The sequence below is a fragment of the Maudiozyma barnettii genome (assembly GCF_903064755.1).
Source record: "Maudiozyma barnettii strain CLIB 1767 genome assembly, contig: KABA2_01, whole genome shotgun sequence".
NCBI classification, from domain to species: domain Eukaryota; kingdom Fungi; phylum Ascomycota; class Saccharomycetes; order Saccharomycetales; family Saccharomycetaceae; genus Maudiozyma; species Maudiozyma barnettii.
In genome coordinates this window covers 975,708-991,332 of record NW_024545238.1, presented here as the reverse complement: position 1 = coordinate 991,332, position 15,625 = coordinate 975,708, and the positions used below count along the sequence as shown (strand labels likewise).

At 32.0% G+C, this 15,625-nt stretch overlaps 4 protein-coding genes across 4 annotated transcripts; 1 reads left to right on the top strand and 3 right to left on the bottom strand.

Moving 5' to 3' along the window:
- Positions 1-2,517: 2,517 nt before the first annotated feature.
- Positions 2,518-5,715, top strand: SYG1 (Syg1p; the record flags this gene model as incomplete). The annotated part of the gene is made up of 1 exon (XM_041548362.1): positions 2,518-5,715. The coding sequence occupies one exon, from the start codon at positions 2,518-2,520 to the stop codon at positions 5,713-5,715; it is 3,198 nt and encodes a 1,065-aa protein (XP_041404296.1).
- Positions 5,716-6,043: 328 nt separating this feature from the next.
- Positions 6,044-9,487, bottom strand: NEO1 (putative aminophospholipid-translocating P4-type ATPase NEO1; the record flags this gene model as incomplete). The annotated part of the gene is made up of 1 exon (XM_041548361.1): positions 6,044-9,487. One exon carries the CDS (start codon positions 9,485-9,487, stop codon positions 6,044-6,046), a length of 3,444 nt encoding a protein of 1,147 aa, XP_041404295.1.
- Positions 9,488-10,290: 803 nt separating this feature from the next.
- On the bottom strand, positions 10,291-11,070 carry DFG10 (putative polyprenol reductase; the record flags this gene model as incomplete). The annotated part of the gene is made up of 1 exon (XM_041548360.1): positions 10,291-11,070. The coding sequence occupies one exon, from the start codon at positions 11,068-11,070 to the stop codon at positions 10,291-10,293; it is 780 nt and encodes a 259-aa protein (XP_041404294.1).
- Positions 11,071-11,646: 576 nt separating this feature from the next.
- KABA2_01S09504 (cytosine permease) lies at positions 11,647-13,257 on the bottom strand (the record flags this gene model as incomplete). Its single annotated transcript, XM_041548359.1, has 1 exon — positions 11,647-13,257. One exon carries the CDS (start codon positions 13,255-13,257, stop codon positions 11,647-11,649), a length of 1,611 nt encoding a protein of 536 aa, XP_041404293.1.
- Between the last annotated feature and the right edge of the window lie 2,368 nt (positions 13,258-15,625).

The following is a 15,625-nucleotide window of genomic DNA, read 5'->3' as shown; positions in this document are numbered from 1 at the left end:
GGGGGGGGGGGGGAGAGTTTAAAGTACTAATATGAGTAATGATAGCACAAACTTATGTGAATGAAGGTGTTATATTTTATTCTTAGAAATATGAATGATGAAAATAAAAGAGCTTATTAATTTTTCTATTCTTAGTGATCTTTTTCTTAAACTTATTTATTTTTCTTTTTAGTTTTTCTTTCTACGTCTTTTATTATTATGTTGTTTTTTTTCTTTCTTTAATGTAATTTTTTAATTTCTTAGACCCACCTTTCCCGCTTAAACTAAAGAATAAGAAGAAGAAATTAATTGATGAGGGAAGAAGTAAAAGGTAATAAGTAATAGTTGAAATTGAAATTGATATTGTCTTTACAATATGCTTTGAATTTCAATGACTTAATATATATATATATTATTATTTGTGTACGAATTATTCTAACAAGCTCTAGATAATTATTAATAATAGAAAACAAATACTAAAGTAATATATATATATATAAATGTTAAGAGATGAGAACAATTCAATCCTTGTTATTTCATTAAATTGCGTTATCTCACCATCAATAACCCTGCTTTATTGATTGTAATATTTCTTTCTTAAACTTCCTTCACCCCTTAGTTTAAATTATATATAGTATAAATATATTAATTGAATATTTGATTTATAAAAGAATCTAGGCATGATAACTTGACCAAGAAATTTTCCAAACCGGAAATTGCCGTTTGGTATTATCCTTTCTTTAAATTCATCTCCTTTTGTAATTATAAGAGAGTGTTATAGAACGCAATAAATATATGCATATATCATAACAGATATATTAATATGTAAACATAGCGTTATTGAACTAATAAAAGTGATTTCTACTACATTAAGATTGTGGGTCGGACAATGGCTTCCAATAGTTATTGTATTAGAAAAGGACAAGTTGTCCACTCTTTAGTCATTCTTATTAAAAAATAATTACTGTATTTTATTCGAGAATTAAGTAGCTGTTTAGTTAAGTCATGTTGAATTTTATTGTTCTTTATGAATAATGAATAAAGGAAGCAGACAGAACGGCGAACCAAAGAAAATTGAGAAATTTATATATTTAAGATAGAGAGAGAAAGAGAGATGCCCTTCGCCTAATTGAAAGAAAAACGAGGGAAAAACTGTGTAAAAAGTATGGCGTTGCATACAATATCTTCTTTATAGTAATAATTAGAAAATATCATGTGATCTCAAACATAACATTATGTAAACTTCCCTTGGAGGAGAACGGCAGTGATTCATATATTTGATGTTGAAGTATAGTGATGATGGCATCTAGATAATAAATGAATTATTTTCCTTTTTAAATCTGGTGGGGGAATATGTATATAGTTCTTGGTCTCTCTTACATTTTTGCCCAGATAGACACATTTGATATGAATTTTGAAATTGATTGTTTCAAGTTGACTTCGCAAAATTAAATAGCTAAAAGTTGAAAGAATAGAGCGATAATTACAATAGCAGTCATTAAATAAATATATCTAAATAATTAGAATGTAGACATATATATATTTACCATAGAATTTCATTATTAGATTATTCGAATTTTGTCTTTTGATTTCTTTAGATCAGTAGAATTTTATGGCATCCAGATATCTCCCCTACTTTCATTGAACCTCTACTGCGCATAAAGAATTATCTATTATCTAAGTTAAAATTTTAGTTATAACTTTCTTCCCTGTGATAAGAAATATTTGTTTCTGGTGCGGTTGTAAATTTATTAATAATAGCTACCAACTTACTTTTAGGATTACAATTTTTTTTTATTTATTAAACATTATACACGTGGATCAATCATCATTGAATTAAATATTTTGTTTTGGGTTTTTATTTATCTTTGCAAATGCTGTCTCTTGGGTTACGTACCGTAGTATATGTGTCCCTGTTTATTACGAACTAATATGATTCAATCACAGTAATAATAATAATAATAATAATAATAATAAAACACTCTTTCCATTGGTTGCATCCTATTTTCTTCTTAGTTTGTTTTCTCTTTGTTAATTCTTCATCCCGCAGATCAAATCAATAATAGAATGAATAAATAAGCAATAATTTGATGAACCCAGTTCTTTTATTGTCTACTTTTTTATATTGTTCTACGTGATTTTATAGTATATCGGTTCTTCCGCATGCTCCATTTTTTTTNTTTTTTTTTTTTTTTTTTTGGCTGCTGCAAATAACAATCATAATAAGAATATCAATAACTATACAACCAAATTTTTGACATGTTTTTTTTATTGAAACTATTATATACAAGAGATTTGAATCAGTTAATGATTAATAAGGCTGTTTCTTATGGTTTTCTGTTTATATTACGATATTTTGTCATCATTTGATTTAAAACCCTTTTAGTTATCATTGTTGTTTTATTTCATATTCGAAAAATAAATAGGTTATAGTAATCATCACTTTTGCCTATTTACTTTATTTCATTATTAGCGATAATTGTATAAGAATAGTTCAATGATTATAATATAGTAATAGTAATAGTAATAATAAGAATAATGAAATTTGCAGATCAACTTACAGAGTCTGTGATTCCTGAATGGAAGGATAAATATATTGATTATAAAATTGGTAAAAAAAGATTAAAATATCATTATGGGAAATTGCCAAAGGATCCATTTTTAGCAAGATTAAATGAAGAACAACATATTGTAGATAATAATAATAATTTATCAACAATCTCAAGAGAAAATAGTGGATTGGAATTAAATATAAGAAGAAATGATATAGAAAATGAACAAAGTCATGATGAAAATGATTTAGATGCAATGTCTATAGAATCAACAAGATCGATCTCAGCTGCATCACATTTAGCAAAATTAAGAAAAAATAATTATCATAGTCGTTCAAATGATTCATTTAATAGCTTAATGAGATCATCTTCAACACCAATGATTCCAAATTTAATTACAGGTAACCCGCGTGATAGTACCAATAATGGTCGTAGTGGTAGTAGTGGTAGTGGTAGTGGTAAAAAAGGTAATAAACGTAGAAATAGAAATAATAGAAAGAAAAATGCGAATAAAAATAATTCTTTTAAGAAAGAAAAAATTATTTACTCAAGATTACAAAAGACTGCCGTTAAAGATTTTATTGAAGATTGGTTGATTGCTATTGAATTGACTAAATGTAACGATTTTTATATTTGGCTATTAGATGAATGTGGTACTAAATTTGGTGTATTAAAGACACAAATGCATATGTATAAGCTTCAAAGGGATAAAATAATCGATCCAACAAGTGATGATAATCAATCTTTGAAATCAGGTACATTAGATAATGTCAGTACATACGGTTCCACTTTACCTCAATTTCAAGAAGATAATAATCTATCAGAAACAGAGATTGAGACCACTGCGGCAGCTGGTATGACTGCTAGTGATTCCTTAACTGGAAAACCAAAACAACAAACACCAGGTCTAAGATCGAATATAAAATATTTCTTAAAACAAAAGAATTTATTACCATCTTGGCCTAAGAACGCATTTAAACATAAAATCTTGGAAGAAAAAGAACTTTCAAGATCTGCTTCGGGGATGTCATTAGCATCCTTAAATAATGGTAGTGATGACGATGATCGTAATTCTAATATTAGATATGGATCTCCAACTTTAAGTGCTATCTTAAATCCTGCCAAGGAGACATTCGCTTATGATTTGTCATTAGTTTCTGATGAAATGACTTTACCTCGCGCTCAAAGATTGTTGAATGAAGCAATATTAGAGTTTTATCTTTTCCTTCAGCTGGTTAAAGCCTATAGAGATTTAAATGTGACTGGTTTCCGTAAGATAGTTAAGAAATTTGATAAAACTTTAGGTACAAATGAATTACCAAGATTCATGAAATATGCAAGAGATAATTATTCTCTATTTAAACATGTTAATAACAATGTTAAATTAATGGCTCAACACATGAAGCGTACCAGTTCATACCATATTCTTACTGATTTGGTTCCAAACAGTCCTAAGGATGATCCATTGTTATGGTGGGAAACAAGAGCCAGAACTTGGTATTGTACCGATCTAACTAATTCTCCACATGATATGAAGAAAAAAAGAGATAAGCTAAAAAAATTGAACATTGAATACACATTGAACGAAAGTATGATACATCGTAACAATAGGTCCACTTTGCAAATGACTACCGCTGGTTTGTTCATTGGATTTTCTTTTTCAATTTTCTTATACACATTATATCTCTCATTCACATCGGCAGCAGTATCATACAACCGTAAAATTCTATTTCCCTTATGGGGTGGTTGGTATATGACCCTTTTGATGCTGATTCTTTTCCAAGTGAATTGCTTTATATGGCATAGAGCAGGTATTAACTATAAATTCATTATGTTTGGAGAAGTTAAGACTAGAAGTGGGACACAGATGTATAATAATGATTTTGCAACAACTGGTATTTCGCTCAAACTGTATTATGTTTCATTTTATGTTTTGTTGACTTGTATTTGTGCTGGTCTAAGTTTTAAATTACAGCAACTTTCGCCTTGGAGTTTTGTCGCAATGGCTTCTGTGTTTATTTTATTTTTCATGCCACCAAACTTTATTCCATATTGGGACAAGGTTGTCCAGACTAGAAATTGGCTTATTATTACTTCTATCAGATTAGCCTGTTCGGGTATTTTTCCTGTAGAGTTCGGTGATTTCTTCTTAGGTGATATTGTATGTTCCCTTACCTATTCTATTGCTGATATTGCCATGTTCGCTTGTATTTATTCTACAAACGAGCAAGGTTTGTGTGGTTCTTCTCATTCTAAATCAATGGGTGTCCTATCCTCAATTCCAAGTTATTGGAGACTGCTTCAATGTATTAGAAGATTCTTAGATTCTGGGGATTGGTTTCCTCATCTGATAAATGCTATCAAGTATAGTTTTGGTGTTGGTTATCAAGCAACTCTATGTGCCTACAGATTGGATCCATTTAATGAGCAACGTAGGACATATTTCATTATTGTTTCCACTATGAACTCTGTCTTGACCTCTATTTGGGATTTGATTATTGATTGGTCTCTTTTCCAACCATCATACAGGAATTTATTTTTAAGAGACGATCTATATTTAGCTGGTAAAAGAAATTGGGAAGATGGATCCTATAATCCAAGAAGAAAAGCATTGTATTACGCGGCTATGGTTTGGGATGTGCTTATTAGATTCCAATGGGTCGTGTATGCTGTTGCACCTCAGTCCATCCAACAAAGTGCAAAGACATCGTTTGTACTTGCCCTAACAGAGCTATTGAGAAGATTTGTTTGGGTCATTTTCCGTATTGAGAATGAACACGTAGCAAATGTGCATCTATTTAGAGTCACTGGTGATTCTCCACTCCCATATCCTGTTTTACCTAGTAGTGATACTAATAACATCGTGAAACAGGCTCAGACGACTAGATACTTACTTCGCAGACAATCCAGTGAAGAATCAGAACCAATCATGCAAAGTTCCTCTACTGCCCATCCATTATCAAATGTTAATCAAGGCTTTAGACGTCCATCTGCAGCATATCATACTTTGACAAGAAGGAATGCCACTATGTTTGGGAAAATATCGGATTCTATTCCATGGGTTCATGCGACGGATTTCCAAAGGCCCGTTGCTACGCCATTAAATGATCCATCAGACGTACAAATAGAAAATGATGAGCATTCGCCTTTTGATAGCGATACAGAATCTGAGGCAGGGATGTGACTATCTTGTATATTAATACGGTTCTCATATACCTAACAATTTATATGATTATATAGACATCAACATTTTAATAACTGATGCAATATGTGATGAATATTATGCGTTACTCAAAAAATAATTCTGGACAGTCTTATAGAAAGTGTATACTTTAATAAAATCTGCATAATTCCTGGTGACTTATTTACATAACAATTGATTAATCATGATATATTTTATGTAGATGTATGTATCTCTATTGCTGGTCATTTACCAGCAATTGGTAAAAGGTAAATGTGTGTAATTCACATGAGTAGTTAATTAGGTCATCTTTAAAAACGAAACCAAAATTTCATACACCAGAAAATTCTTGCACTTTTGCGTAACTTGGAGGATGTAATCCTCTGTAGATTGATTTTGCTGCCCACACAGGAAACACTGATATTAGTAGTATAAATAAAAGTTCACCAATAAACCTTAGAGTTTTCATATATTCAAGATCGAAATATTCACCCAAAAATGGTACCGATACCACGTATAATAAGAAAGTTAGCAGCTCCGTGATGGCCATAATTTTATTCCATGTATTTATTTCTAATGCGACCATGACTAATTCATTAAACACCAAGACAGTGAAACTAATGGCTACCATCTTGAGGAAGAATATTTCTTCAATACCAGTAAACGATTGAGAGAATCCTTGAATAACACAACCTTGGTACATGGATAGTGCACACCAAACAAAGAATGTTTTGTAAGATAAACTTTTGCCTTCTGTCAAGTCCTTGTATAACTCAGGGTACATTTTTGTCAACGATTCGTCAATATCGTGATCCAAAGTTAACGAAAAAACAGGAGCCATTGTATAGCATGTTGCATAACCGACCATTAGCCAACCTTGGTAAAGTGCAATTGGCTCAAACTTAGAACATATGGAAAATACGGCTTGGCATACAGCGATAATTAGCCCTCTATGCATCACAAATTGAGCTAATTTGGCCGATCTCTTATATGAATTTCTACCATGCCATAGTAATAATTCAGTTAAATGACAAAATTGCGTTATTGAGAAATCAGCTGCTAGAGAAGCTTGTTTACCTTCTTTACCAACAATACCTACACCAACATCAGCACTTTGAATCATACTAACATCATTACCACCATCACCAATACAACAGACTCTCTTACCTGTTAATTCACGAATAATCAAAGCAACATCAGCCTTTTGCTGTGGGGTACAACGGCAAGCAATGACGGTTGGGAGAAAGATTGCAACATCAAAAAATTCTTGTCTATAATAATGTAAGAACATCCCTAATGAATCACCATCTATCAACAAACAGGCATTTTTGTTCACCTTCAGATATTCCAATTGACTCAATGCACCTTCTGGTTTCGTAAGTTTCGTAATTATATGAACATATTGTCCACGGGCAATCAATTTAGCACTAATAGAAACACAGCGTGCTGTTTCAACTTTATCCCCTGTTAACATCCAGATTTTAATACCTGCATTTCTTAGTAACTCGATAGATGATTTCACATCTTTTTGAAGCTTATCTTCCACTCCGGTTAAACCTTGTAGTTCTAAGTCATGCTCTAAATACTTTGTAATTATCCTAGCCATTTCAGTATCACGATTCAACATCGATAATGACGCCTTTGAGTAATCTGCTTTAAATTGTTCGTATACCTTCTTTGTCAATTTCTTTCTACCTATTACTAAAGTTCTAAGACCTTCACGAGCCATATTGCCAGTTTCCTCTTCAAGCCAAACATTACTCTCAACAATTTTGGCCATGACAGTATCAGCACCTTTTTCGAAAAACCAATATTCTTCGGTTTGTTCTTCATATACGATAATACCCATACGTTTTGTGTCTGAGTTGAATGGAAAAACTTGTAGAATTTGATATGACATTGTTGTTCCGGTGGCAGTGTGTAGTAGTGTAATAGAATGACGGTCTCTTTTGAAAAGCGACAATCCTACAGATTCGGTAAATTTGACAATAGCAATTTCATCAGGAGATGCAGCCTGGTAAGTTATCTCGTCGTCTTCGAAAGTTGGTGTAACATTATGACAAATAGCTAGTGTAACAACCAAGTCTCGCACTCTTGACCCTATCTCGTTACTCTTTTTGGAAGAGTTAGCATTACCAAAACTCTTTCCATTTGAACCAACTAAATCTGCTACATAGTCTGTTACCATATCCATTGATTCAGAGCTAAATGCAGATGAACCGAGATGAATTTTTCTTAGCTGCATATCATTCTGGGTTAGTGTACCGGTTTTATCACTTAATAAATATTCGATACGGCCAAGATCCTCTGGAATAGTACTTGTCCTAACTATCGTTTCTTGAATTGTATTATCATGTTCTATTTGATAGGCATACACAGATTTCGCTAAATCCAAGTTGACCCTTAATGAAACAGGGATAATTGTTGAGAATAAAATTAAGTAACGCATAATATCAACATACCAGTCGGCATTACTGAAACCAGCAAAAACTACTAACATTATCGACAAAATGAAGACACATGCACATAAAATTTTTGAAATGCTATTGATTTCTAACTCTAGCAGCCCAGTCTTCACTGTTGGTGAAGTAGTATTCATTGCTTGTCTTGTATCTCTACCAGTGTATATAACACAGGCAACACAACAACCAGTTGATGCAACCACTGTGTTTGCCCATAATGTATTATCAACACTTAATGGTGATGACGAAGAACCTTTGTATGTCAGCTTACCAAGAAATCTGTTAATTGATTTTTCTGGAGCTGAGGCTGTCAAGCTGATTTTGTTCTGAAGATCTTCCTCAGTAACATTTTGCGTAAGTGGACATGCAATCCTTAACTTCCAATCTGTTTCACCATCTAATTGATCTGTTTTGATAAATGATTCACCAGATGGTTCGCTTGATTGAAGAAGAATTAAATCTGCAGGTACTCTATCGCCTTTATTCAATTTAATAATATCACCAACTTTCAAGTCCTTACTTGGAACTAATATCTGCTTTCCAAGAACCTGGTATAATTCATTATTTGACTCTCTGTCACGTCTTCTCCTTCGAATGTCGTCCATTGCTTCTTTCAACATTGTAACAGTTAAAACAAATGCTAATGGAACAATATATGAAGATAAATAACCTATCCTTAATGCGGGAACAGCTTGAGATAATGCAACAACTAAAAAGTATAGGTTGTAGAAAAACTTAAATTGTTCATATAATAAAGTGGGTACAAACGTAACAGCATTGTATTTGGCATTGGATACTTCGTTTGAAGGATATTTATATTTATCGTACACTGGTGTTGTATCAGGATATATTTCTCTTTCTGTGATATCATCGTTTAAGGATATGGATGACTTATTTTTGCCCACACCGAAACTTCCATTTGAGAATGCATTTTTAAATATTGACATAAAAGAATTTATTGGTCCCGTTCTTGGAACACTTTGAAATTTACGAGGGTTCTCATTGTTCGTGGAGTGGTCTTCAGTGTTATGTATTAAAGGACGATTATCTCTATCCATTGATTTGTTTTGGTTATTTGAACGGGAGGATTCCATACCAGTAATTGATGTCATTTCAAAGTTCTCCTTGCTATCAGATATTGATTTCCTATTTAAATTTTCTGTATTGTTACCTATTTTCAGATTATCAAGAGCTGCATCAAATGAGTTATTAAATTGTAAATCGAAGGAGTCGAGACTATCACTTCTATCTCGGCGCCCAAATGTAGGATTGTTATGAAATTTGCTTGATCCCTTTCCAGGAGAAGGTAACATCTGTACTTGAAATAGTCTCAGTTATTATATTCTGTATGTCTATATCAAGGTAGTAATAAAGTTAAAATGATATTAAAGTAGTGTATCGTTCTTTTTTAGTCTCTTTATAACTCACTTAGAATAACTAGTGTATTTTATTAATAACACTACGTCTAGTCAATTTATTGCCTTGTAGTCGTGGAAACACTCAATTAATTATGGTCTTGACTTGTTAATATGTGTCACACAGTCAATCGTGTAAAGGATAGGACTTCAAATTATTCGTTTGTCGTCCTAATGCAAAATTTGACGTTTGATGTATTATTCTTTTCGTATAAACACAAATAAAACGAACAGGAAACAAAATAGAATAAATATGTATTCGATTTGTTAAATATATCTATAATAATATGAGGATCAAATGATTGAAAGTGAATTTATGTTGCATCTGTTTTACCAATTACTTGTTCATGAAGGAAATCATCATTATTGAAGTTTCCAAATTTGGCCTCTCGCTAAGCCTGCAAAAGAATATACCCGAATAGTTAAATTTTGTTTAGATATGCGATGTTTGGGTGTAATGTCTAACATACAATATTTATATACCTATCTATATACCATAATAGAGCCTTATTGCAATCTTTATAGAAGTTTCACATGAATAGAATATTTGATATAGTCACTTAGATTTCCCATATCACTATGTAATTGTCCGATATTGGAACAGTACCTCAAAAAATGCCTTTAGATCTTTTAAATAAATGATTCAATGGCATTACTTGCATATGTAATATTTGTAAGACTGAGTTCCAATACATGTACCTCTAGAGGAGAAAGGGTATGAATGCATATGGTGCTATTTTGTCGTTAGGGAAGTTAATCTTGTAATATCTCTGAGTTTCAATAGCAGATATGGCAAGACTAGTAAATATCCAGACAACAAGCCAAAGAAATTCTGCATTGTATGATATGAATGAACCGTATATTAATAGTTCATCTAAATAATGAGGAGAAGATATCAATTTAAATAGCCTGTCTTTTGGTAAGGAATATTTTACCAACCCAGATAGAACTTTATGGTTCATATATTGATCCCATGAAGCAATAATAAATAGAGCAGATGAATATTTGTGTAAATCACTCAGTATTATGCCCTGTTTAAGTTTAATATTCAATATTATATGTAAGACTGAATAAAACCAAATACCAACAACATAGTGTGACCAGTTCATCCTAGACTTATTAGTATACTTACAGACATACAGCGTCTCGTATAATCTTCGTATAGAGTGGAATAGTACGAGCCAGGGTAAAGTGTATCCAGCGTAGGAAGCGCAGGTTATAAGTGAAAGTACTGTCGAAAGAATATAAAAATGAGCGAAGTATGCTTTGGGGACTGTGTAATGAATTATCGTGTTCAGTTTTGAGTTTTTGTGGTTAAGTTTCTTGTCAGATTTCTTTATTGGATATAGTGTTTTCCCATATTGTAGAAACTCTGGTAGGACGAATTTTGCAAACAATAACGATAGAAGTCCAATTAGAAAACTTACTCTATAAAAGATTGTAATGTACGGTATGTACTTATCAAAGGTTGAAAGTACCATAGAGATACAATTTTCTGATACAAAATTTTGGCTAGCAAAGTAAATGTGAATTGGTAAAGAGATTGAATCCTTTTTATAATATGTATATAACTTTTGTAATTATTTAATTAGCCATTCTCAATAACTAACAGAATAATGTATTACTACTTTGCTACCATTTAAGGTAATACAGGTCATCATTTCCATCGGCCTTGTTCTTTGATACATTGAAACTATTGTAAATACATCAACGGAGATGACTAGCGAATGAAAATTTCATCGATAATTAATTATGGTCTCAAAAAACAAAAAATTTAAGAAACCTTTAAAAGACTTATGATAACTATACAGAAGAAAATACAAACTTGGCAAAATGTTGAGATAATATTTTTCCTTTTTATTTTTATATAGATTTGGAATATTTACCAATACAACAGGAGTTTATGAGAATGTGTGCATTTCTCTTGCAACTTTATTTATATTTCTCCTGAAGAAGAAAATGATATATGAGTGGTAAGATATGTAAACATATCTTAATGAATAATAAATGACTGTAGCACAATATGTAATAATAATAAAATATGGTTTCTTTCTTCCTTAACGACCAGTATACTTCTTTTCTAGTGGTCTTAGGACATTATAGACAATAAATGCCCAGGAGCCACCCATTTCAAACCCAATATCACCGCCATGTGGTCCAATCAGGCCACCAATTTCACCTGTCCAATATGTTTGAGACATACCTAATGCAACACCAAAAGCACCTGCAATTAAAGCAACAGTACCTGCAATACCAATTGGTAATCTGGAAATAGTATCCCAATCAGCAATATTATAGCCCTTAAAGCCCTTTCTGTAGAAGAAATGTTCAGATGCAGAAATGGCAATGTAAATAGCTAGATAGTAACCGATCGAATCCATGAAACTTTGCATGAATGTTTCAAAATAGTAGCATGCAGGAATACCGATACCTAAAGTAAATGCGTTACCAGCCATGGTCCAAACAACTCTTGGAACTTTAGAAAATGGCTTCCATAAAGCTTGAACAGATAAAGCGATGGTATACATGTTTGGAATATTGTTTGCAACTGTCGACATAGCTAATAAAACACAACAGAATTGACCAAACCCATTTAGGGAGTTAGGTACTAAGATAGCGTATGTGATACCACCAATTCCATTCTTGTCATAATGAGCCTTCCATTCCGGGTCATTTAATGCGGCTGCACCAGCTGCAGCCCCGATAAACATAGTAAAATACAATGGGAGTAATAGACCGACCATTAAGGAGGAGAACATTTTCAATTTGTTAGAGTCCCTTGGCATATATACTGTATAGTCCGCAGCATAAGTAGTCCAACCAGCAGCAAACCCAAAAACAGTAGTACCAAATGATAAAACACCAGCTGCAGTAGCTGGGCCACCACCCCAAGGGCCATTTTCAAACTTACCAGAAATTTTTATACGAGCGATAATAACTAAGAAAACTGCAAAATTTGGGACCCAGGACCATTTTTCATATAAATGAATAACATTATAACCAAAGAATGTAACCAATACTGTACAACCAACAATGATTAGACAACCTGCCCAAAGAGGACATTCGTGCGGAATGTTCACCATGTTTAATAATTGTGCTGATGCCACCGTATTTACAATACCCCAACCGATACATGCAATGATATTAATGACACAAAAGATTCTCGCAGTTGCATTACCAATTAAAAATCTAGATAAAATCATTTGTCTTAAACCAAATTCTGATCCAAATACTGAGAAAAATGCAACCCAAAAAGCACCCAATATATTGAAAAATATAATTACTAAACAGGAAGTACCAAAGTTTAAACCATAAACCATTGGACCAAGACCACCTAATGCGTAGGCTGCAATAACCATATTTGCTGAAAACCACATAGACGCGGCATTGATCATAGAATCATCAGTCTTTTCATCATCTTCAATAGGCTCAACACCTTTAGTTTCTGCGTTTAAACTGGCAGCAAATCTACTTATCAAAGACAATTTTGTCTCTTCAACCACAGCTTCGGATACTTGTTCTTCAAAATCATAGATTGGAACTGTCTTAAAATCTTGGGAACCTTTCTCTAGGTCCGCCATCTCATAGACGATATCTTCATCCATTTTACTGTTTCCTACCACAGATCCTCTGTGGTTTAAATGCGTATCTGTATCTGTATCACTCATTGTTTAAAACGAAAGATATGGAGTACAAAAATTTGAAAATTTTAGTTCTAATTATCTTAATGAAATTTTCTATCTTATTCCCAAAACGGAGTATTATAGTTTATTCTTATTACTGTCTTGCTGCTCTTGTAAATAAATCCAGTTTCCTATATATCTTAATGGAACTTTTCTTGCTTTTTCAGTAGATATATATATATGGTCAATATTTGTAATGGAACATACATTCAAAAATAAAATGTGGATACTCAATGTATAAAATAAATATTTCAAATGCTATTATTTAATTAAATCTTAATTAAATTCATCTACAATCGTGTTTCCCTTGTAAAATTCCGTATATTACGAATGATATTATTTTTTTTCCCCAAAACTTGATGACCTTCTTACTCATTGGGCAAGTAAATGAAATGAAGAAAATATTGAAATTTGATTATTCAATAAATGCGTATATATCTCTATATGTTCGCCCCTTTCTTCATCGATTTCTGGGAGAAATATCAAAACTTTTTTTCCTTGTTTTCTCGTTATAACTAAAGATTGCCTCATCTCACTTTTCTTTTTTCAAGTCTGAAAAATAATTTTTCAAATTTTCAAATTTTTCATTTGTACGACATCAAAAATCAGAAGAACAGTTAGTAAAAAGCGTACATTAAATTATTTCACTTATTTCATTACCTCGCCATTCCTATTTTTTATGGGGTGGGAGAAGAGGAGTTAGATTTTGTTTTAGCCAGACGGTCGTCATTTCTTATAGAGAAGTGAGGGATGAATGATTGAACAATGAATGTGCGAGCATAGCCGCTCTAGTGATTCCACGTAATTTGGTATCACTATGCACGCCAAGTAAACAAAATATATGGGACTTAGTATATTCAATATGTTTTCTTGATTAGTTTGAAATTTGAAGGATGAGGAAAGGCTCTTGTTGTTATCGTTAATATAGAAAGTAAATATGGCGCTACATTCTGAGTCTAGTTTTCTTTGACGCTATTTTGAGCCAAAAACGATAAACTATTCAATGAAATTTATTCTTGAATCAATGAATATATACTATACCGTGAGTAAAATGTGTGGTAAGAGTAACTCAGGACTTTCTCACTGTTTATATATTTCTAATACTTTTAAAATGTTAGAAATATAGGTCTAGTTCGAGGTTCATGTATCACCTGGAGGCTTGTAGCTGTGTTCTCAGCTGTTTCTTGAAAAGAATTTTAACCGTGTTAAGAACTATTGTACAACATTGTTTGCCAGAGAAGAGGTTATTCATTAATCTAAATATTGTTGTATGTTGATCAAATTAAACTAAGCAGCTTATATGTGAGTGTATTCAATTGTGTGATTTGAATTAGTATAAATTGTTAGTCCTTGACGTATTGCTTTCAATGACTAACAGTAACCTTTCATATGCATCCATTGAAAAGGTAAATTACTTTGTAACCTATGTATTTATATGTATATATTTGTTCATAATATACCCATTTTTATATAACCCAATTATTCAAATTTACTACCGAAACATTTTCTTATATTGATTGAGATTCTGACTCTGCTGATAAGAGTCTTGATTTTGTATTGTCTCAAAGAAAACTACGGAGAATGTTATTCAAATGCGAGAAAAAACGACAGTAAAAATATTAATAAAAACGTGTCAGAAAATAAAAGTAATATTTATATATATATATATATATATATGACAAAAATTGCAATACAACGACAATATCAGGAACTTTTTAGAAGTTCATGGATATGATATCTTCTTAAGGTTAGGGTCACTTTGGAAAGATGGAAGATTTTTCGGTATTTTAGTCATGAAATAAATTTCAAAGTAACCTGGTACTTATGTCCTTTATTTGTCATATACATACAGTTTCGTTACAGTAATATTTGAAAGCACATACTCAATTGGTCTACTATCTTCTTACTATGACGGTTCTTTCCCAACTATATATATTTATCGTCCTTTAAATGATACTGCTCTAGAAAAGAAGAAGGTTGTAGAAAAATGCAATTTAATTAGAAAGTGTTGCGTTTTTCTTGAATTCATAAAGAATTTTCTTTCAGAAATTGGGTGTTGGGGTCATATATGGTCTACTACTATATTTCTATCATAAAACTTGTGATACTTGTATTTCACGTTTTTATGCTTGGTAATTGTAGCGAGATTCATGTTTACTAACAAAATAATATATTCTACAGCACGATATTATATATAAAAGTTTTCAATATAGTAGTCCCTCTATCATGAAACTACTTTTTAAGTATATATATGGCATTACACTCTAACTAATTAATTATTTTACCTAATAAAAGGCAGATGGCTCTTTTATGGCATTTCAGTTCAAAGAGGTTTGTTTTAGCTTCGAGACTC